The sequence below is a fragment of the Cyprinus carpio genome, chromosome B20 (genome assembly GCF_018340385.1).
Source record: "Cyprinus carpio isolate SPL01 chromosome B20, ASM1834038v1, whole genome shotgun sequence".
Taxonomy (NCBI): Eukaryota; Metazoa; Chordata; class Actinopteri; order Cypriniformes; family Cyprinidae; genus Cyprinus; species Cyprinus carpio.
In genome coordinates, this window is record NC_056616.1 from 22,241,299 (window position 1) to 22,263,151 (window position 21,853).

Sequence of the window (21,853 nt, forward strand, 5' to 3'; positions counted from 1 at the left end):
AGGTCCATTAAAGCAGAGTCAGCATTATGAACGCTAAGAGGATTAGCTGATGGACGTTTCTGCTGGTCCCTGTCACTTATCATAATGAAAAGCAGAGAGGTGGAGTTGGAATCATGCTCCACTTCAGCGAGGAATTGCGCTTGCCTTTTCTAAATCTCTTCAACTCTTTCACAGAGAGGATTACTGGAGATGACTTACTCTGATGGACATAAAACACGACGGACAGACAATGTTCTGGCCTTCACATGAAGTCTTTACATTTAAATGTCTCTAGAGTATAAAACTATTATGCAACAGAGGGAAAGGTGCAGACTGTCGCTCAGTGCAGATCAACACAAAAATGTGTTCGAAGAACGTTTTGCTGTTGTTCCTGTCAAGTTATTTCTGAATGTTCTCTGAAAATGTTTTATAAGCCATTTTCTTGTTTATGCTAATGTTAGAGAAAACATTAAGGGAACATTAGGACATTCTAAAAAACTTAACATGAAAAACCCTTAACATGGCTTAATGCGTTAAAAGTGTTTTTAAAAGTCCAAACTCTCTGAACACATTATTAATAAAGGGTTCAATATACAGACAAGCAGATGAGCTCAGAATACGAATGCAACGTGTTTAATTTCACGTTAAGCATTTCACCAGAAAATGAAAACACTTAACGTGGCTTAATGCATTAAGACAGTGTTTTTAAAAGACCAAACTCAGTAAACAGATTTAAATCATACTATGTAAAAACAAGCAGAGTCCACAATAAGCATACCATTTTAATGCATCCTTTTAATGTTTTCCTAACAGGGTTTTTTTAATGGGAGGAAAATACTTAACACATTTTTCAACGCATTGCGTTGGTATCCTGGACTCGTCTGTACAGTACAGTATGATTTATTATTAATTACATGTTTACAGAGCTTAAAAAGACTGTCTTTACACATTAAGCCACGTTAATCATTTTAGGATGTCCCGGAACTTTCCATTTCATCATTTAGCAATACTTTTCCATGTATTCTGAAAGCAAGTAATGATGTTTAAAAAAATGTTTGACCAATATCCATCTAAAATGTTTCAAAAAACATTATATGAATGCATTAATGACGTTTGGGTGCTAATGTTTTGTAAACATTTAAAATTTTGCAAACATTATGGGAATGTTACTTTTAAATGTTCTCTGAAAACTGTAACTAAGAAATAACATTTAAAAAGCATTTGACGGATGTCCAACTAAAATGTTTCAGAAAAAAAGTTTCAGGAAAGATGTATAATGTTTTCCATGCAGACCTTTATCATTATGGGAAAGTTACCTTTAACTGATATACTTTACTCTGATGAGAGTAAGTAATAACATTTAAAAAGAGGAAAATAGGTTTCAGAAAATAAAAAAACATTCCACAAACAGTGTATGATGTTAATGTTTGACAAATGTTTATCTTTTTGCAATCGTTATGGGAATGCTGCTTTTGAATCTGAAAATTTTGAAACATGAAGTCATTAGTAATTTAAAAAAAAAGTCTTTTTTTTTAGTTTTTTTGTTAACATTTTGCTAACATCATTAAAGACCAGACGACTTTAAGAAACATTCTATAAATGTTACTGTTTTGAGAACATTCGGTGTTAGCTGGGTTCTAGCGTGCAAATTACAATTAAGTGATTAAAGTGCTGCTACTATAGTAAAAAAGTGCAGAGTAGTAGGTTATACATACTCAAAGCTAAGAACACAGCTTAGCTTTGAGTATGTATGTGTGAAGCTGTGAAGAAGCTGTGCGTCACACAGCTTCTTCAGTCTGCTGCCATCAGGGAGGAGACTGCGGAGTCTCCAGGCCAGGACCAGCAGACTGAAGGACAGCTTCATCCATCAGGCTGTCAGGAAGCTGAACTCCCTCCCGAACTTGCCCCCCCATCCCTCTTCTGCCCCAGGCACCACTGAACTATGAACCCCCCCCCCCCCACAGATCCCACATCTCCAGGTCCTTCCACCCCCCCCTCCCTCTAACATACGATGACATGCACCAGTCACTTTGTGCAGCATTGCTCACTACCTCATTCACCATGGAACTGACGTCATTCTACCACCTCATCAGTCAGTTTAAATAAAATAACTGCTCTTGAGCCCTTTTGTCACTTTAATCAGACTGAATAAGCTTTTTTTATGCACTAAAAATCTTTTTATCTGCACTGTTTGTTCACTGGTTTGCACTCTATCTGCCATGTGCCTTGCGCTGCTTTTATTTAACCTTATTTTTATTTTATTTTTATCTTTTTTACATTCCCTTATTGTATAGTTTTATCTTATATTTTATATTTGATCTACATTTTTAGGCTCTACTGTTAGTGTTATCTGTATGCACCGGGGGTCTGAGAGTAACACAATTTCGATTCTCTGTATGTATGTACTATACATGTGGAAGAATTGACAATAAAGCAGACTTGACTTGACTAAGAACTGAAGTGCACTGAAAATTATATTTATTACCAACATTAATTGCTGACTTCCACCTTAATTTAAGACTCAATTTCAGCACAGGTAGGGCCCTTAGGGTGCTTAATTTTCATAGCTTTATGGACTGAGATCACTATGCCATGCGTCAGTCCGGATGGTGTAAATCTCAACCAGGAGGACCGTGGGTCAGTGGAAGCCTCTTCTCAGGCCTGATGGGTCACACTCCACCATCTGGGAGTCGAATCTAGGTTCAACAGATGCCCGGTCAACTGTAACGAGCTGGAGCTTGGTGGAAGAAAAAATATCTGGCTGTTTATTTGATTTATTTATTTATTTTTATTCAGGAGAAACTCTTCTAAAGACAGATAGCAGATAGGGACCATCTTGGGTTTAAAGAATTCTGTGCTATGTGGAAACATAAAACCACCAAGTTTAACAAAATTCAATAAAACAACTGATTTAACCAATATACAGCAATATTCGGCTATTTTTACTTGAAATTACCCATCCCAAACAAAACTTTTGAACTGAACTCTTAGTGCCATCATCGTTATCGTTATCTTTTCCATACAGCTTGTGCCTTAAAAGTTATTTTCAAATATTTAGCAGATAAAGTGAAAACTTTGACAAAAGAAGTGACTAATCCTTAATGCTGGATGTTTTGTAGAGATGAGAACAAACATATCTGGGCCATAATGTTTGCTGTGCTGGCAGATTGTGCATTCAAACAGCTGACTCAGGATCAGCCGTGCTGGAAATATTTATGAAGCTTTGACCCTGGATCAGTTATATAGTTCAAGGAGAGAGAGAGACATGGAATAGTCCCGAGCCCAAAGACTATACGAAGGACGACAATGCAGTTCATATGAGAATAAAAATAATTTATGGTGTCTTTTAGAACTATTGTTATCCCAGCATCCTCATAGGGTTAAGTGTTAAAGGTCACGGGTTAGATTTCTAGGGAATACACATGGATAAACCACAGAACAGGGAGAACATGTTCAGAATGAAATACTAGCATGTTGCATAATGTGCAGTATACATTAATATAAAAAAAAAAAAAAAAACATGTAAAATGGCATGCATAACATAAAATTTTTTTTTACAATTCTGAGTTTATATCACACAATTCTTTCTCACAATTTGAAAGTTTCGCAAATCGCATGAGATAAACTCAGAATTGTGCAACATATGCTCAGAATTGCGAGATATAAATGCAGTATTGTGCAATATAAAAAACTGTGATAAAATAAGAATTGCATGATATTAACTCAGAAATGCACAATACAAACAAATATAAACTTAAAACTGTGATAAAATTTGCAAATCTCTAACAAAAAAAAAAGACAATAACGCAATTTTTTGATCCCATTGCAGAAACAAGCTTTCATACTATTATGTTCTGATGCATAATGCACATGTAGTATGTATTTCCATGCATACAGAAAATTAGCATATTATGCACAGAATACATACACTGCAGATGGAAGTATGCTATTCTGAACAAGCCCAAGTTATTTTATATAACAGCACTGAAATTAATAACTGTAAATGCACAAACTCACACTGACACAGTGTTTCATTACAAAAACTGAAGTTTATCGGAGCAAAATAAGGGGTTAAAAAAAGGCTCAAACGATTCTTTGCATCCATCAGTTTGGAACAAAAGCATTGTTCTTCTTCAGTCCAGACAGACGCTCTCTTCGGTCGCTTTCAGAGAGAACGTCTGCCTTGTAAACGTGGGGGGAAACGCTAATAAAATACACACAAATCAAATGCTACACAAGGAAAGGAAATGAAAGGAGGGGCTGGAGCTGATTGAGATCCATTAAACTACAGCATACTGCTGATACAACAGCTCACGAATCCTGTAGTAGTCATCACAATGGCAGCCTTCCAGACAGATGCGGCCCGCTTCCGTCTGAGAGAGAGAGAGAGGTCAGTGAGGTCAGGTACAGCAGTGCAGTGAGGTGTTCAGGTGAGCATGTTAAGAGCTCTTCACAGTACAAACAGGATGTGTTCTTGCATAACGCTGGAATCTCAAGATGATTTTAACCCTTGCCACTGGTACTATAAAAAGTCTTTTGTGGCTAACTAGTCATATAGTGACAGGTTCCTGATATATGATATGATATACTGGAGGTGGGCAATATATCAATATTATATACTGATAAAACTGTGGTTGTGTACATGGCTTCCACATGATAGAGAAAGACCATTTTGATTAATTTAAATGAAAAAAAAAAAAAATAAAAAATATATATATATATATATATATATATATATATATATATATATATATATATATATATATATATATATATATATATATATATATATATATATATATATATATATATATTAATGATTGTTGTTGATGTTACAGCACAAAACACACACACACACACACACACAACTAATATATTAAATAGAAAAGTAATAAAATATAAATAGATATATAACAAATATTTGGCTGCATTTAAAGTAATTAATTAATTAATTAAATGTAGTCTACCTTTATTTTGGAAATAATGTTCAGACAAATTACTTTTTATATCCTTTTATGCAATATTTATTTATTTATTGTTACATATATATTACAACAAAATTAGTTTTTTACGTTCATGTGCAGTAAACATTATATATTCCTATTTTGTTAAAACATGCTAAATTGTATGCATTATGGATGGGTAAATCTTTCTAGACTGATATTCACATGACATCATTAAACTACATGTTTCATTCTGCAAGTGACATCCAGTTTTATCAAAAATACACTTATGTATTTTTAATCCAAGTTTACGTCAAAAAATTTCTAACAGATAATGATTCAATTAAAAAATATAATGGCTGATATTACTTCCAGTTCATTTGTCAAATTGGAAATGGAAGGTCATTGTGGAAGGTCACTGCATTGTGGGATACAGTAGGAAAATGTATTATTTTCCATAATTATGAGACAACGCCAATGATGCATGTGTTGACAGGTTAATAAGATCTCAATGAACAGATCTTTTTATCAAGATTATTGCAGATTATAGATGCATTACTATATTAATTAATTTTTCAATTTAAAAATACGTACAGAGCACTGCATAAACTTCTTTCAAAGGCAATGTCCCGAGTCGTCGGATCCAAATTTGTCTTTTTGCAACACACATTAGGAACACATCCTGATTGTACAGCCGGCCACTAATCAAATATTCATAAGAGGTGATTTGCATAATATGTGGTGTAATGTGCTTCCACTCACCCTCCTGACAGCCACCAGATTATTACACACCAGAACTCCGCCCACAAACTCGGCCTGGATCCCTTCACGCAGCAGAACCTGCTTAAAGTCCGACAGGCGAGGCTCGTTGATGAACACAGACTGATGACCCGGGACCTGAGGAGAACATGTGTTACTTCACACGAACACCCAGGAGGAGATGTTTCTATCTGAATGTCTTTCCTCGGGTGGTCAGCTTTATTTCAACCTTCAACATGAGATCATTTCAGCCTCATTAAATCTGTTCACTTCACATATATATTCCTCGGTTCTCTTGCTCTGCATTGGAGCAGACTTGTATTCTCTAAACAACATGTACTATTATAGTTTCGGTTAATACTTCAAATTAGATTTTATTTTTATATTTTCCGTTTTTATGTAACTTTTTAAGTTTAAGTAATTTTGTTGTGTTTATTTTTATTTATAGTTTTAATTTTATTAAACTATATTTTAACTATATTTAGTAAATTTTTAAGTTTTAGTAATTTTGTTGTGTTGTTTAAGTTTATTTATAGTTTTAATTTTATTAAACTATATTTTATTACTTTTATAATATGTCTACATAGTGTTATTAATTTTACTACGTTTGTTTAGTTTTAGTTATGATAATTCAACTTAAACCTAACGAGATATATTGCCTTGGCAACTAGCTGAAATCAAGTTTAAGTTTATAGTTTTTGCTGATATTTTGAATTACATTTTATTGTTATATTCTTTGTTTTCACTTTAATTTGTTTTAATGTTTTAGAATTTTTTGTTTTTGTCATTACAACTATTATTAGTTTTTTTAAATGTGTCTATATAGTAGTTATTAATTTTTATTTATTAGTCTTTATTTAGTTTTAATTATTTTATTACTTCAAAATTATGTTGCCTTGGCAACTGATTTTTAAAGTAAGATTTTATTTTAATATTTTCGTTTTCACTTTCATTTTATAGTTTTAGTAATTTTAGCAACTTTTTTTCATTATTATAATTTTTTTTTATTTGTCTATAGTATTTATTAATTTTAGTTTATAGTTTTTTTATCACATCAAATTAAATTAAGTGGAAATATGAACTGTTGCCTTGGCAACTAGCTGAAATAAAATTCTGTTTTACTGTAATATAAAATTACATTATAATTATGTTTATAGTTTTCGTAAATATTCTGAATTAGATTTTAATTTTATATTTCCTGTTTTCACTTTAGTTTCATTTTGATTTTAATTTTATATTTCCTGTTTTTTTTTTATTTTTTTAATTTTTTTAGATTTGTATTGTGATTATTATTTATTTTTAAAAGATGTCTATCTATAGCGACGCAGGTTAAACGTGTTGTCTGTGCTGTATTTGATGCGTCTCTCACCTCCTGAGCAGGCAGCGGCTCCAGCGTGGGAATGACGTCGCTCTCCTCTGAAATCTCCCGCTCGTCCTCTCCAAACAGAGTCTTGATGGCCCGCTGGTTAGCCGCGGCGCTGGGCTCAGTCGTCAGGTCCGGTGTGACGTCCATGGCTGGCTCTCCGTCCTCCGTCTCCTCTTTGGCGTCTCCCATCTCTGCGATGACACCCGTGTCCACCTTCTCCACCCGCATGTCCAGAACGCCATCGATCCAGGCCAGCTCTGTGTCTTTGGCTTTACAGAACTGCAGCGAACTGACCAACGAGTCCTTCAGTCTGACCTACAGACACATTTACAGCTCCGTCAGTCTGTGAACATTTCAGAAGACTGGACACTTCGCAATGTCTAAGTTAAAATCATATCATAACATGATAAATGATGCAATTTTGAAACAATCAAAACTGAAAACTCACAGAACCTTTAGTGAACTATTCCATATCTTAATATTTCTATATTAAGGAATAAGATGGGAGTTTAGCATTTCATTCACATAAATTCACATTTGGCTATATGGGGTGCTCAAATGTCTGAAATATTTCACAAAGAACTACTGGTTTTCTCCCAGTAAGTTATTATACAGCCTATTCAGATAATGCTGTAAATAAGAATCTGAAAAGAAAGAAGCTTTAAACAAATATTTTTACATGCGTGAATAAATCCATCAACCCCTATAGATTTAAGTTTCACTTTCCATAATCTGTGACTGACAGAGGAGCATCTTGTCTGCATGGATTTAAAACTTTAAGACTCAAACAGACACAGACAGAGTGAAAGACTGGATTTTTTCGATCAGGTAGGTTACAAGTGAATTCAAAACATTTCAGACAGTTTATATATTTATCTTGTATAAGATGCATTTGTTTGAGCTACGCTGCAGTAAAGCGCTTGTAGTACTATGGTGATTATCTCTTCAGTGCACAGCAACAATGCAGAATATTAATAACTGACTGAGACTGTCATATACATGACATTATAATGAGAACACTATTATAATAAAATGCTGTGAATTTTTTAGTTTAGTAATTGCCATGTTTTGTGCACGTTGTTGCGTGAAGAACGCGTCCACAAAAGGAGTTTGCATTCGTTCATGTGCATTCGGGGCATTTTGTGCAAATAGCCTGTAAGTCGTAATATTAACGTTATGTTGTATAAATAAAGTGTATTCTATATGAGATAAATGATGAGTTAAATCTCATTTATTAAAAACCTTCTGCTTCATTCTACTGGTCATCATATATATATTAGTGCTGTCAAATGACTAATCGCGATCAATCGCATCCAAAATAAAAGTTTTTGTTTACATAATATATGTATGTGTGCTCTATATATTTATTACATAAATACTCATGTAATAAATATAAATACACACATGCATGTTCAGAAAAATATGTTGTTTATATATTAAATATATTTATTATTAGTATATAATTATATGAATATAAATATAGACATGAAAATATTTTTCAAAATATATACTGTATGTGTGTGTATTTATATTTAATAATATAATATAATAAATAAACAAAGAACACACACATATTATGCAAACAAAAACTTTTATTTTGTATGCGATTAATCGCAATTAACCATTTGACACCACTAATATATATATATATATATATATATATATATATATATATATATTATATATATATATATATATATATATATATATTTATTTATTTATTTATATGACCTCAGTTGTTATTTCTCAAAGCTGTTGAAATATATATCATTGTGAAATGTCAGTTTTTGTGTGACAGAGAGAGTTATCACCTGGTAAATGTGGGTCTCGCTGGTGGCGTCCACAGTCTCCTGCAGTTTTGGCGTGTAAACTTTGATGTCTTTGCCACTGAAGGCCTTGCAGGATTCGGCCAGGTCCTGGCTGGCCTCAGGAGGCCCGTGAACGATGATAAGCTGTCTGGGCTTCATCTGGTTTATGATCTTCTTAATGGAGTCCCCGTCAGAACGGCCCTCATAATCGATGTACATGACTCGAGCTCTGAGGGACACAACAGATGAATCAATGACTCTGAACACAGCATATCTGGGTCCGTCTGCCATGATAGTGCGACCAAACAATACAACATTCCAAAAAAAAAGGAAAAAAAAAAAGAAGATATATATACTGTATATATCACAATATATTGTATACTGAATATTATATGGCAAAGCTATAGAAAAAAATATTTCACATTTTAAATTCAAACTTAGAGCAGACAATTTAAATATAAATGTAAAAATATAATTACCACAATATCAGTAACAGATTAAAAAAAATTTTTTTTTTAAATAAATTACACACACATATATATATATATATATATACACACATACATAATTATATTACTATATACCATTTTAATTTTCATTAAATATAATTTTATAATTATTTTATACTATTATTTTATATAATTATATTATTATTTTAATTATTACAATTAATTAATAAATACTGTTTTTTCTGAAGACTCTGTGTCTGTATATCGGGATTATACAATATATTTACAAAATAATCAAAAAACTTTTTTTAGCTCTCATTTTATGAGGTTTTTCAAAATGGTAGGAACCTGAAAAGCTTTGACAAATTATCTGAATTATTACATTTTATAATATAATAATTATTCACAATTTTACATTATTTACTTATTTCCATTTACCTCCCATACATTTCATTTACACTATAAATAATGAAAATAGTAAATGTTAGCAGATATTTTGTGTCTATGTCTGTTTCCTTTCTCAAGTATGCTTATTTTCATTCTGATGTTTTCAAATTATTAAGCTATAAAACTGACAGAATGATAATTGTAAAATGCTGGCAAGTGTTTAGCATTAAATTAAGCTCAAATCTCAAATGATTTAATGATTGTCTCACCACTGGAGATTAGAATCTCTCATGGAGTCTGAACTCACATTATCTATCAGTTCAGCGGCAAATAAACACAAACCACAGAAGAGCAATTCATTAGAGATGGATGGAGGGTTATTAGGCATAAGTGCTAATTATTCTGTTAAACCTGACAGCAGCGTATTGGCAAACACAGACATCTGAGTGTGTCTGGGAGAGACCTGGGTATTTTAACTGACTGTAGGATATGTCTATGATGCTACATCTTAGTAAAAGCGTGACATATTTTTACCAAACACTGATTTGTGACAATCTCACACACTACGAGGTGAGCGCCACCTACAGGCCAAATATAGGGATGACATCCTAAACACTGCTTTTTAAAACAATTTATCCTCTTAAAAGCTATATATCTTTTGTTTTAAACCTTTTCAACTTAAAATGTATAGAACAAACCCTGAAAAAAAAATTTTGTAGTATATATATATATATATATATATATATATATATAATAATAACTTGTTTTAATTTCGCTTGTTTCAATATTTTTAAATGTTGTATACTTTTATTTTAACTTTAGCATTTAGAACAAAATAAAAAAAAACAGTAGTTATATGCAAGAAAATACCATTTTAGTCTTTCTAATTTAAAATTTTATTTAACGCGTTACTTCCTGTTTCTTTGTAACTGTTTGTGAATTTACTAGCAATTTCTAAGTGAATATTTTTACAGTATATTAAAGTCCTGAACACTGCTGTGGTGTGCAAATTTGAGATTAGCTTTTTGAACAAAAAAATAAAAATAAATGTATGGAATAAATCCTGAATATTGCGGTATCTCACAAACTTGCTAATATTTATTAAAAAATAACACCGCAGAGGTTTTAATACATAAATAAATCGATACATAAAAAAACAGCATTTTCTAAAAAATATATTTTTATATATTACACCTCTACATTTTAAAATAAATTATATGTACAAAAATGATGTGCGCGTGTAGAATTTTCTAATATTATAAATTCTAAGGTTTTAACCCCTTAACTGTCACTCACATTTTTAAACAGACTTGAAAGTGCACTTTCCATACTAAAATTTGTATAATTCATGAACAAAAACATTTTATAACATGACATTTATGTACCATTTTTGTGGTAATGCAATGTCTGATTTTAAAATGGGTTTTAAAGGATGAATTTTGAGATTTTAAGTTTTCAGTTGATATATCATTTCTTTATTATTTCTAAAGTGTGAAAGAGAAAAAGGCAACGAAGAACACTTTTTTTGACAAAGGTCAGAACTCCTGTTATTGTGATGTAGATTTTTGAGGGTGCACTCTTGTCATAAATTAATCTATTACTTTTCCTACATCATTTTTAACAAAAAACATTGGTAAAATATCTATTTAGGAGCCTTAGACCTTTCCAACGATATATAGTTTGTCATGATTAGATTTTTTCCCAATGAACTTTCATCCAGAGTTTTTTCACTTATTAATCATAATCAGTAATAAGAGTCAGACTGCTGATGAAATGAACGAGCACCTGATGTCTAGCGCTTGTGTGGTGCTGATGCATTTGGTGGGAACATCGGACAGGTCCTGCTCCATCGGCTCCTCTCCGTTAGTCAGTCCAGACTCCAGTTTGCTCTTCTCCTCTTCTGTGGCCTGGAGCTCTGGAACCAGAAACTCCTCGGGCCTGAGGGTTAGAGTAAATACAGAACATGAATATTACACAATAAACACAAGATGAAACAGAAGGTAAACAACACAGCAGCACAAACCTGTAAATACCATGCTATTACCATCTGATTAGGATTTTTTTTTAAGGGAAATAACTCACCTGATGATTTCGCCGTACTCGTCCCATTTGATCCGCTCCTCGTGTGTAGGGAACATGGGGTAGGACTTTTTGGCCTGTTTGAAGAAGCTGCCCTTCCTCCCGCCCTCGCCCTTCATCATCAGGTCGTGATGTTTGGTCTTCACCACCGCCGGCTGCTCCAGATCATCGTCCATATCGCTCTCATCGCTCGAGTCCAAGTCCACCCTGACCATCAACACAGAGTGCTCTTATTAAACCTCAGGTAAGGTCAGGATTCAGAGCTGATCTAATAATAGCAATGGCATTATTAAACCATAAACAACTGAGATTGCCTTAAAGTGCTGTGTAAAAGTGAAGAAATGACAACAGAATATATGAACAGTGCTTTCTCTCAATATCTGTAGGTTAACATTAATATCACTGTATAAAGTGAAGTGTATATTTTAGGTGTTGTAAGTTTTTAGCACCTTTTTGACTTCGATAGTTCCGTTCTAGTGGTCTCATATATTGTCTCATATGTGACCTTCGACCACAAAACCAGTCATAAGGGTCAGTTTTCTGAAACTGAGATATTTGCATCATCTGAAAACTGAATAATTAAGCTTTCCATTGATGTATTTATGGTTTGTTAAGGATAGGACAATAATTGTTCGAAATCTGGAATCTGAGGGTGCAAAAATTGAATAATTTGAAGTTATTTGAGATTTTCATTTTTGTATTTGTGGTACAAGTTCTTAGCAATGCATATTACTAATCAAAAATTAAGTTTGGATATATTTATGGTAGGAAATCATGGATGATGATCTTTTACTTAATATCCTAATGATTTTTGGCATAAAAGAAAAATGTATAATTTTGACCCATACAACGTATTGTTGGCTATTGCTACAAATATACAAATATTCTTAAGACTTGATTTTGTTTTTGTGGTTCATTTGGCTATAGTCTCTTAACTAATTTTGGTCTAAAATTGTATATATTTATATTTAGATCTTAATTAGTTTTGGTCATAAGCATATAAAAGATTAAATTATTATTGTGGGTCAAAACTGTAATCGTTTCTATCATGAAATATATTGTGTATCATAATATATAATATTTTTATTAATATTATGAGGTATTTAGTTTTATATTTTTAACTTGTATTCAACAAGGATGCATTCAATTGAAAAAGAGACAGTAAAGACATTTATAATGCTACAAATGTTGAAAAAATCAGAAAAAATGTGATACATTTTTCACAAAAATGTGCAGCAGCTCAACTGTTTTACAATATTGATAATAATCAGAAATGTTTCTTGAGCAGTAAATCAGCATAGAGTGATTTCTGAAGGATCACGTCACACTGAAGACTGGAGGAATTCAGCTTTGATCATAGCAATAAATGACATTTTATACTAACATAGAATTTAAAATAACTAATTTCTAAGAACATTTCACTCTTTTTGCTGTATTTTTGATCAAATAAATGCAGCCTTTGAATATCTGTAGAAATTTACCCTCTCTACCCTTAATAAATGCTGTTAGAAAGTCTTGGTTTGATCAGCAGTGTATTCTGGGTGTTTTTCATTCATACAGTATTTTAGTCTCAAACACATTTCGACTCACTCTTTCGCCTGCTCCAGTTTTTTGGCAGCCTCTTTCTTCGTTTTCTCTTTCTCCATGTATTCCTCTAGTTCTCGTCCTTCCAGTCGGCACCGTTTTCTTATCTGGTTGAGTTAAAGAAAAGAAAACACAAAATCTTCAAAATCACTGGCCATCCGATGCATTTTGCACACAAAAATTGCTTGTAAAAGAGCTATAGAGGAAAACTAATCGCTAGATTTGCCAAACTTTGTGGGATCGATCAAATCAAATTTGATATTCAGAGATTTGTCTGAGCGATGTAATAACAAGCAAACCAGTTACCCGCTAGCAAAACAGTTCATCCAGTTTTGTTTTTTGGTAACTTGGGTAAATAAGTTCTCATGAATAATTACAGCAGACCGTCTTCTCATAGGAAGACCACACAGTGACGCACATCCGGTAACATTGACATGATGTAGATATTAAACCCAGAAGATCAAAAGAGTGCAAAAAATCCCAAAAAATTAACCATTAAAAAAAAAAAAGTTAAAATGAATGGATTCTTACATTGTTTTCTAATGTGCTACACCTCTATTATTATCTAAGAAAATGATCAGCAAAAAAAATAAAAAATAATAATAATAATCACAAAAATTCTGACCATAAAATCATATTTGCAGCTAATTTCTAATTTTTCTTACGATATTTTTTTTTGTTATATTTTTTTTAAAAATCTTACTTCACAGTATGATTTTATTTCACAATCTCGATATAGCTATTTTTGTTATTTTGTGTTATTTATATTAGGCTGCTGTCACTTTAAGACTGACTGCACGGATCCAATATACTGAAACTCATCTGTTATTGTTGTGCCTGCTGTTCACTTTCATAATGTTGCTCAAAAAAGGTATACTTTGTCCTATCTTCATATTAAATTCCTTGTCGGTTGTTAGCCAGGAAAAGTAAACCAGACTTCAGTTCAAGGCCTCACCTCCAGCTCGATCCTCTTCTCCCCCGGGTTGTCTATGAGGTAGCGGGACAGCGTTCCCGGTGTGGTTCTGTAGGTGAGGATGACTGAGTTCTTGGCATCCTGACACCACTGTATGAAGAGCTCTCGTGAGAAGCCGGCCTCCAGATCGGGCTGGCTGCACAGAACCACCTTCGGGCTGGGCACGCGGGACAGATCGGACAGGCTGTGACAGAGCGACAGGTGGCGGAACTGGAAAGGGTTGTTCCTCTTGTCCTCGAAGCATCGCATCAGTTTATCGCTCATCCACTCGACCTGTGAGGAAACACAAGACACTTTCTGATTTCTGACGCATCTTGCTTTTATTGCTAATACTGTAGATATTTGAGGAATAATGTTGATATTATTGTGGATTTTTATTGAATAATATGGATATGTTTTAACTCATTTGTTCAAAATGAGGAATCATTCAGTAATGAAGTTTCAGCATGTATTGGTTGGGGACACAAAAGCCACTAAGTAATTATGACTTCTGATTTCTAATTTTGCAATTAATAACTCATTAACATTCTGAAAACAACAACAACAAAATCAGAATTCTGAAAAAAGAATTCTTCACAATTCTGAGAAAAAAGTTGGAATTCTTTACCGTTTTGACAAAAAACGTTACAATTCTAAGAAACAAAAGCCAATTTTGAGATTATACCTTGAATTCAGAGGGAAAAAAAGTCAGAACTGCAAGTTTATAACTCACATTTGAGAGAAAAAGGATAAAATGGAACTCAAAATATTTTCATAAAATAAATGTAACATTTGCTAACAATCATGCTGATATTCAGAAAAGACCGCGCGCTAATTCATAAGATATTGCTTAACTTTATCATTTGATAAAAATATAAAACAAAACTCATGCAGGAAAAAAGACCCTGCATATCTTGAATTTCGAGACATTCAAACAACTTTAAAGGGTTAGTTCAGCCAAAAATGAAAATGTTGTCATTAATGACTCACCCTTATGTCGTTCCAAACCCGTAAGACCTCCGTTCATCTTCGGAACACAGTATAAGATATTTTAGATTTAGTCCGAGAGCTTTCTGTCCCTCCATTGAAAATGTATGTACGGTATACTGTCCCCCGTGCAGAAAGGTAATAAAACATCTTCAAAGTAGTCCATGTGACATCAGAGGGACCGTTACGAATTTGTTGAAGCATCGAAAATACATTTTGGTCCAAAAATATCAAAAACTACGACTTATTACGACAATGCTGAATAAAGTCGTAATTTTTGTTATTTTTGGACCAAAATGTATTTTCGATGCTTCAGCAAATTCTAACGGACCCTCTGATGTCACATGGACTACTTTGAAGATGTTTTTATTACCTTTCTGGACGTGGACAGTATACCGTACATACATTCTCAATGGAGGGACAGAAACATGAGGGTGAGTCATTAATGACATCATTTTCATTGCTGGCTGAACTAACGCTTTAACTGTCATGCAGTGAAAGCACACACTTTCAAGGCATGCTTGATTGGTTTTTGCAAAGCGAGTGACATACTCCTTAATGCCAGCTTGCTTTAAAACAATTACGCCATTATTGTAGAGCACACAAAGAACATTTCTGAAGGATTTGACTGTGACAGCGAGACCTGGGACTTTGAGAACTCCACCACGTTGTAGCTGACGTTGTTGAGCAGGGCGAGCGAGTAAACACCTAATCCTGCGTCTTTGGTCCTCCAGATCTGATCCAGGAGCTGAGCCAGTTCCAGCACTCGCCCCGCCGTATCCACGGCGATCAGCACGTTCCCGTCGCCACGAAGGGTCTCCATTACATTGGCTGGAAGAGAGTGAAGAACCTCACACATCACTGCAGCAAATACATTTGATGACAAATCATCAAATCATTCTGGGTGAACTGTTGGTTTAGTCTGAACTTACTGAGCAGTTGCTCGTCACGTTGTTTCCTGCGAGGCTGAACATACGAGGCGTTGAAGGAGTCCGTGATGAGGAGAGACGGTCTGCTGATGGTCTCCAGGGAGCAGCCGTTCAGATGACTGATTGGACACAGCAAACATTATGAGATCAGAAATTAACAAGAATTTGGACAAATAAACTGGCAAAAATGCCTGTGATATTTAAAATATTGTTACTTTCACTTTATTAAAGCTACATATGTATCTGATGTTAGTTTGGTTTTTAATAAATAGTCATTTATTAGTTAGTTTTATTTTTTAAGCTTTATTCAAGATAACTTAGTGATATTTATAATAAATATTCAACAAACCAAATAATTTAGAATTCAATTAATCAAACTACTTCTAAAATATTATATGAGAAAATAATACAAATGAATAATCAAAACAAACATTTTATAAATTAATTTTTTAATATTCAAATAACCTCAAATTGCTTTCATTTTTTGTATTTATTCTTAAAACAATTAATTAATTAATGATTACATTTCTGTTTGTATTGATTATAAATGTATATGTAATTTTTTCATACCTCAAATAATAATTTGATATCTTAATATATAATGATGTATCTGATTTTGGTTTGATATTTGATTAACAGCCATAATTTTTGTGAATTTAACACTAATTAATTCGTTTTATTATTTAATAAATAATATAATTTATTCAATCTCAAATCATTATTTGAGGAAATGGTATTTAATAAGTATTTGAAAATACATAGCAAGAGAAAAATGACCTCATAAAGGTCAAAAAATACCCCTAACAATCAATTCCAGGGTGCAAATATTGAAAACTCTCTGATACAATATTAATTTTATCTCCAGATTTCTTTTGTACTTACATCTCCCTCTTGTGGTTGAAATCCACAGCATAGATGATCTCTTCCTCTCCGTCCTTCACTATTTTCCAGATAGTGCCGCCGATCATGTGGCCCGCAGGAAGTGGGGTGATGGACAGACCGTGACCTTTTCCTGTTCGTTAATAAATTATGAGTAACTTCCAACATGCCCAAAAGGACACATTATCATTATTTTGGATTATTAAAGATTCAATATTTCTGACTGGGTTTTCTCTTTTTGCTCATGTGAATGAGGAAGTGTCTTCTCACCTTTCAGGTTGACGATCTGAGAGTATTTCAGCTGCTGGATTTTGTCAAAGGCTGAATCGACGTCATCCAGTGTGAACAGAGTGAAATCTTCAGTGTTGTGTCGAGACTATGAGATCAAATAAGATGGAACAATTCATATTTCAGCACTTCCTCAAAGTGAGAAGTACTGGACACTCCAAAACAAGGTTTTTTTTTGTTTTAGGGATTTTAAGTTCAACTAACAATTCAAGTCTATGATGCTATTAAACCAGACTTTATTTTCATGATAATTTAGTATATTTTAACCCCTAAATTGCCATCCTGAAAAAAAAAAAAGATTTAGCATTACTGTAATGTGAAAAACATTCATATAATATAGAATATTTATTGAACTGCTTCTATGCTGATTTAAATTTTTACTATAGTAAAGCAAAAAATGTGTATCAAAGTAATGAGAATCACCAATGGGAATAATAATAATAAAAATAATAATAGGTAGTTTTTGGGAAAATGTGCTTTTTTTTTTTTTTTTATTAAATTTTTACTGGTCCTATTATTGGGTTAATTTTCTTTATGCAAAAAAAAAAGTTTTAAATTTATTCATTTAAGGCTGAGCTTTTTTTCTTTATTTAAACTCAATTGCTCAGAAACAATCAATTATTATTATTATTTTTGTTATTTTCATATTTAAACAAACAATCTCAAATTGCACATCATAATTTTTGATTGAAAAATAAAAAATGGTTTTTTTAAACAACGTTTAAATAATTAATTTAAAATAAACTTTTTTTGTTGTTGTTGTTGTTGTTGTTTTTTTTTTTGTTAAAATATTAAAGCAAAAAATGTGTATCAAAGTAATGAGAATCACCAATGGGAATAATAATAATAAAAATAATAATAATAGGTAGTTTTTGGGAAAATGTGCTTGTTTTTTTTTTTTTTAATTAAATTTTTACTGGTCCTATTATTGGGTTCATTTTCTTTATGCAATTTTTTTTTTTTTTTTTTATTTATTCATTTAAGGTTTAGCTTTTTTTATTTAAACTCAATCGCTCAGAAACAATCAATTATTATTATTATTTTGGTTATTTTCATATTTAAACAATCTCAAATTGAACATCATAATTTTTGATTGAAAAATAAAAAGTGCTTTTTTAAAAAAATAACGTTTTAAATATTAAAGTAAACTAACTTTTTTTCTTTTTACATTTTTGTTAAAATAATTCTATTAAAATTATAACATGATAATGGTTTGAATATGAAAATAAAATTCAATTTATTACATACTTGTATTTATTATTAATTTATATGTGAATTTTTGTTTGAGTTTTGTGAGACTTTCATCATATAAAATGTCAAGCCTCTCCCTTGTCAATTACTAATCTGACACAATCAAGAAACACACTTCAGATTTAAGAGCCAATGATAATCAGTGCTTCTTTTGAAACTCATCCACCTCACCTGATAGAGATCGTACATGAACATCTGGCCCATCTTGTAGACGGGGATGGTGGCGTAGATGGTGCAGTTGAGCCCCAGCTTGCCCACAGCGTATGGTAAAGCACCCAGATGCAGATGATCGGGGTGAGAGAGCAGCACTGCGTCCACCTGATGCACATACCTGACAGAGACAGGAAATACACATCACATACAGGAAGTGATCTCAATAACACCACCTCACCGTCCAAAGATCGTACCGCTTCAGGGAATCTATAATGTCCATGGAGAAACTTTCATCCCAGCCACAGTCCAGCAGGAAGCGGAACTCGTCCACCTGTAACAGGTAACACAGAGCCGACTCCTCCTGGACTCCAGAGAGAGCCGTCAGCTTGATGATGGACGTCATTCTGCCGTCTGACCGACACAAAAGATCATCAGAAAACAACTTACATTTACTCTTGAGCATTTGTTTGTTTAATAGTCAAGACTGAAAAACCATGCACTAAAAAAGTACCATGTTTTTGGACATGTACTATGACAATAACATGGCATTCTTTAAAGAAGCCATTCATAACATAGATATGATAGATATGGAAATCAATCATTCAGTACCACAGTGTTACTATAGTTTTATAAATATCCGGTATTAACTGGAAAACCATGTAAGTATTAAGAATATGGCAAGAATACATTACCATAATCATGATATTTCACTAAATGTATCCAAATACTATGGAAATATTATCTAAAACCAGCCAATTGTGATACAATGCTAATAAAGGTGCATAAAATAACAGCAGTATGTAATGAACAGAACTGTAAGTTCAGGACACAGAATGAATGAATTGAATATTCATAAGCATTCATCCATGATAAAGTTCAAATGAATCTGACATCTAAACTTAATCTGAACTCAGTGAAAACACACAGCAGCCAAACCAACGAAGAGACTTTCTTTAAAAACTGACTTGATTTATGTACTTAAAAACTGGCGTACCCGTGTCTCGTTATGTCACGCTTGATCTCAGGAGGTTTGGTGAAAAACAAATGGTGAAAATCGCTGAAAAATCATCTTAAATTCATAGTTATGTTTCAGATCGGCGGCGTGAGAGCAGCAGCCATTACTGCAGCTGACGTCACTGGACTCTACCACTGACAGCAGCGGAGGGGCGCTTACAAATTATAATAAAAGTCAGAATACGTATTATTATGGGCTCGTAAAGCTCATTTTTTAAAGATACATAATAACACATTTAGATTAAATCTATGTTTAAAACGTAGGTTTTGATCTAAAAGAAAAATGGCCGGATTTAATAATTCTTCAGCCTTTCGACCATCAAACTGTCAAAAGCGTCGAAATGATATTCGATTTTATACACATTATTCTTTTTTTATTATTTTATATGACCTAAATCAAAAATTTTAAAAATAGGTTAAGTCCATACATATAAACAATCTTGCCAAGGTATTTGAAACACAAACGTTTCAAATGTAGTGCAAAGGAAAATTGTAGCAACTCCCTTCAAATTGTCACTTTGATAGTTGGTACAGTCCAAAGGCTCTAGCGCTTCCAGCTAATGCTGCTGTGCTAATAACACACAGAGGAAACTAGCGGGAGGTAAATGACGGTTTAAATTCATATATATGCAATCGACACACGTATTTGTATACATAGTTTTGACTATTAAAGTTAATTAAGTGTTTATAACAGTTTTCTGTGGAAATAATACAATGAAAATGTGTTTATGTGAGGTCGGTAGCACATAGTGTGGACACAGGCCCTTAGCAGTCACCTTCACATCAACACAAACATTAATATACGATTGTTTTCATCATGACAGTTCTATTTCGATGTTTTATTTAAGTCAGTAGATATTAATAAGTATAGACTAAGTTTTTATAGACGCTTTGGATAAAAGCGTCTGCTAAATGACTAAATGTAATGTAAATGTAATAGCTATGCAGACAGATCGATGAATGCTGCAGAATTGCTGTATTTGACTGGTTTTGACTTCACATAAGTGACATATTCATACACTACACATATATACTGAGACATGTACAGAATACGAGTCAAAAGTCTGAACACAATTCATTTATTTAGTATAATCAAACATTAAAGCAGAAGCCATTAATAACCTGTGTCACTTTTCTTTAATCACAGGCATCATGGTGAACTTCGCATCAGCGGTTCGTGAGCACTGGGTCAATATCCTTGTCCCTCTGGGTTTCGTCATCGGGGTTTATCTGGACCGATGGAATGACCAGAAACTCACGGCGTTCAGGAACAAGAGTGCTTTATACAGCAGGTCATATAACATCTTATAAAGATGTCTTAAAACCATGAATGATATTCTGAATCTGTGACTTGTGATTTCAGGGAACTGAAGCCCGGTGAGGAATACACCTGGAAGTGAGACTCCTGCAGTGATATTTATTGGACCCCCTGCCTAGAATGTGTATATTGTCTGTTCAATAAATTTTGCATTTAATTCTGTAATGCCTTGTAGTTTTTATTTACAGCACATGGGAGATTTTGTTGGTTGGGTTCTATTCAGTCCAAACTGATTAAATATCAAATATGTCCTTGATGTGATTTCACGGCATCATCTGATTTAATAGTTTCACATAATTTAGATTTCCTCTCTTGCGTTACATGGCCTATAAACCTCTTAACTGTCACCCGTCCCCTCTGTGGGACGCATAAGTTTACTTAACTATTACAATTAAATCCTAATCTAATCATGACAAACTATATATCGTTGGAAAGGTCTAAGACTCCTAAACAGATATTTTACAAATGTTTTTTGTTAAAAAATTATGTAGGAAAATAGATTAATTTATGACAAGAGTGCACCCTCAAAGATCTACATCATAATAACAGGAGTTCTGACCTTGTCAAAAAAGTATTTTAGAAATAATCACATTTTAGAAATAATCAGAAATTATATATCAACTGAAAACTTAAAATCTCCAATTTCATCCTTTAAAACCCATTTTAAAATCAGACGTTGCATTACCATGAAAATGGTACATCAATATCATGTTACAAAATGTTTTCTG

General features: G+C 32.9%; 2 protein-coding genes across 2 annotated transcripts; one reads left to right on the forward strand and one right to left on the reverse strand.

The window, feature by feature from the left end:
• Positions 1 to 4,008: 4,008 nt before the first annotated feature.
• Positions 4,009 to 19,946, reverse strand: cpsf2 (cleavage and polyadenylation specific factor 2). The gene is made up of 15 exons (XM_042746366.1): positions 19,788 to 19,946; positions 19,048 to 19,204; positions 18,812 to 18,971; positions 17,372 to 17,477; positions 17,105 to 17,234; positions 16,226 to 16,341; positions 15,937 to 16,124; positions 14,310 to 14,600; positions 13,361 to 13,461; positions 11,774 to 11,977; positions 11,477 to 11,629; positions 8,859 to 9,084; positions 7,051 to 7,362; positions 5,685 to 5,819; positions 4,009 to 4,352 (listed from the first exon to the last, which is right to left on the reverse strand). Exons 2-15 carry the CDS (start codon positions 19,194 to 19,196, stop codon positions 4,260 to 4,262), a joined length of 2,364 nt encoding a protein of 787 aa, XP_042602300.1. The 5' UTR covers positions 19,197 to 19,204; positions 19,788 to 19,946; the 3' UTR covers positions 4,009 to 4,259.
• Positions 19,947 to 20,304: 358 nt separating this feature from the next.
• LOC109112820 (NADH dehydrogenase [ubiquinone] 1 beta subcomplex subunit 1-like) lies at positions 20,305 to 21,290 on the forward strand. The gene is made up of 3 exons (XM_042746367.1): positions 20,305 to 20,408; positions 20,955 to 21,099; positions 21,171 to 21,290. The coding sequence occupies exons 2-3, from the start codon at positions 20,960 to 20,962 to the stop codon at positions 21,205 to 21,207; spliced, it is 177 nt and encodes a 58-aa protein (XP_042602301.1). The 5' UTR covers positions 20,305 to 20,408; positions 20,955 to 20,959; the 3' UTR covers positions 21,208 to 21,290.
• Positions 21,291 to 21,853: the final 563 nt, after the last annotated feature.

Excerpts from the sequence above, each read along its gene's own strand:
- cpsf2 (XM_042746366.1), bottom strand. The coding sequence starts at position 19,196 with ATGACGTCCATCATCAAGCTGACGGCTCTCTCTGGAGTCCAGGAGGAG. Across the intron at positions 14,601-15,936 it reads TGGAGTTCTCAAAGTCCCAG|GTCGAGTGGATGAGCGATAA; the intron begins GTCTCGCTGTCA and ends GTTTCCTCACAG. Across the intron at positions 4,353-5,684 it reads ATCTGGTGGCTGTCAGGAGG|ACGGAAGCGGGCCGCATCTG; the intron begins GTGAGTGGAAGC and ends TCTCTCTCTCAG.
- LOC109112820 (XM_042746367.1), top strand. The coding sequence starts at position 20,960 with ATGGTGAACTTCGCATCAGCGGTTCGTGAGCACTGGGTCAATATCCTT. Across the intron at positions 21,100-21,170 it reads AAGAGTGCTTTATACAGCAG|GGAACTGAAGCCCGGTGAGG; the intron begins GTCATATAACAT and ends TTGTGATTTCAG.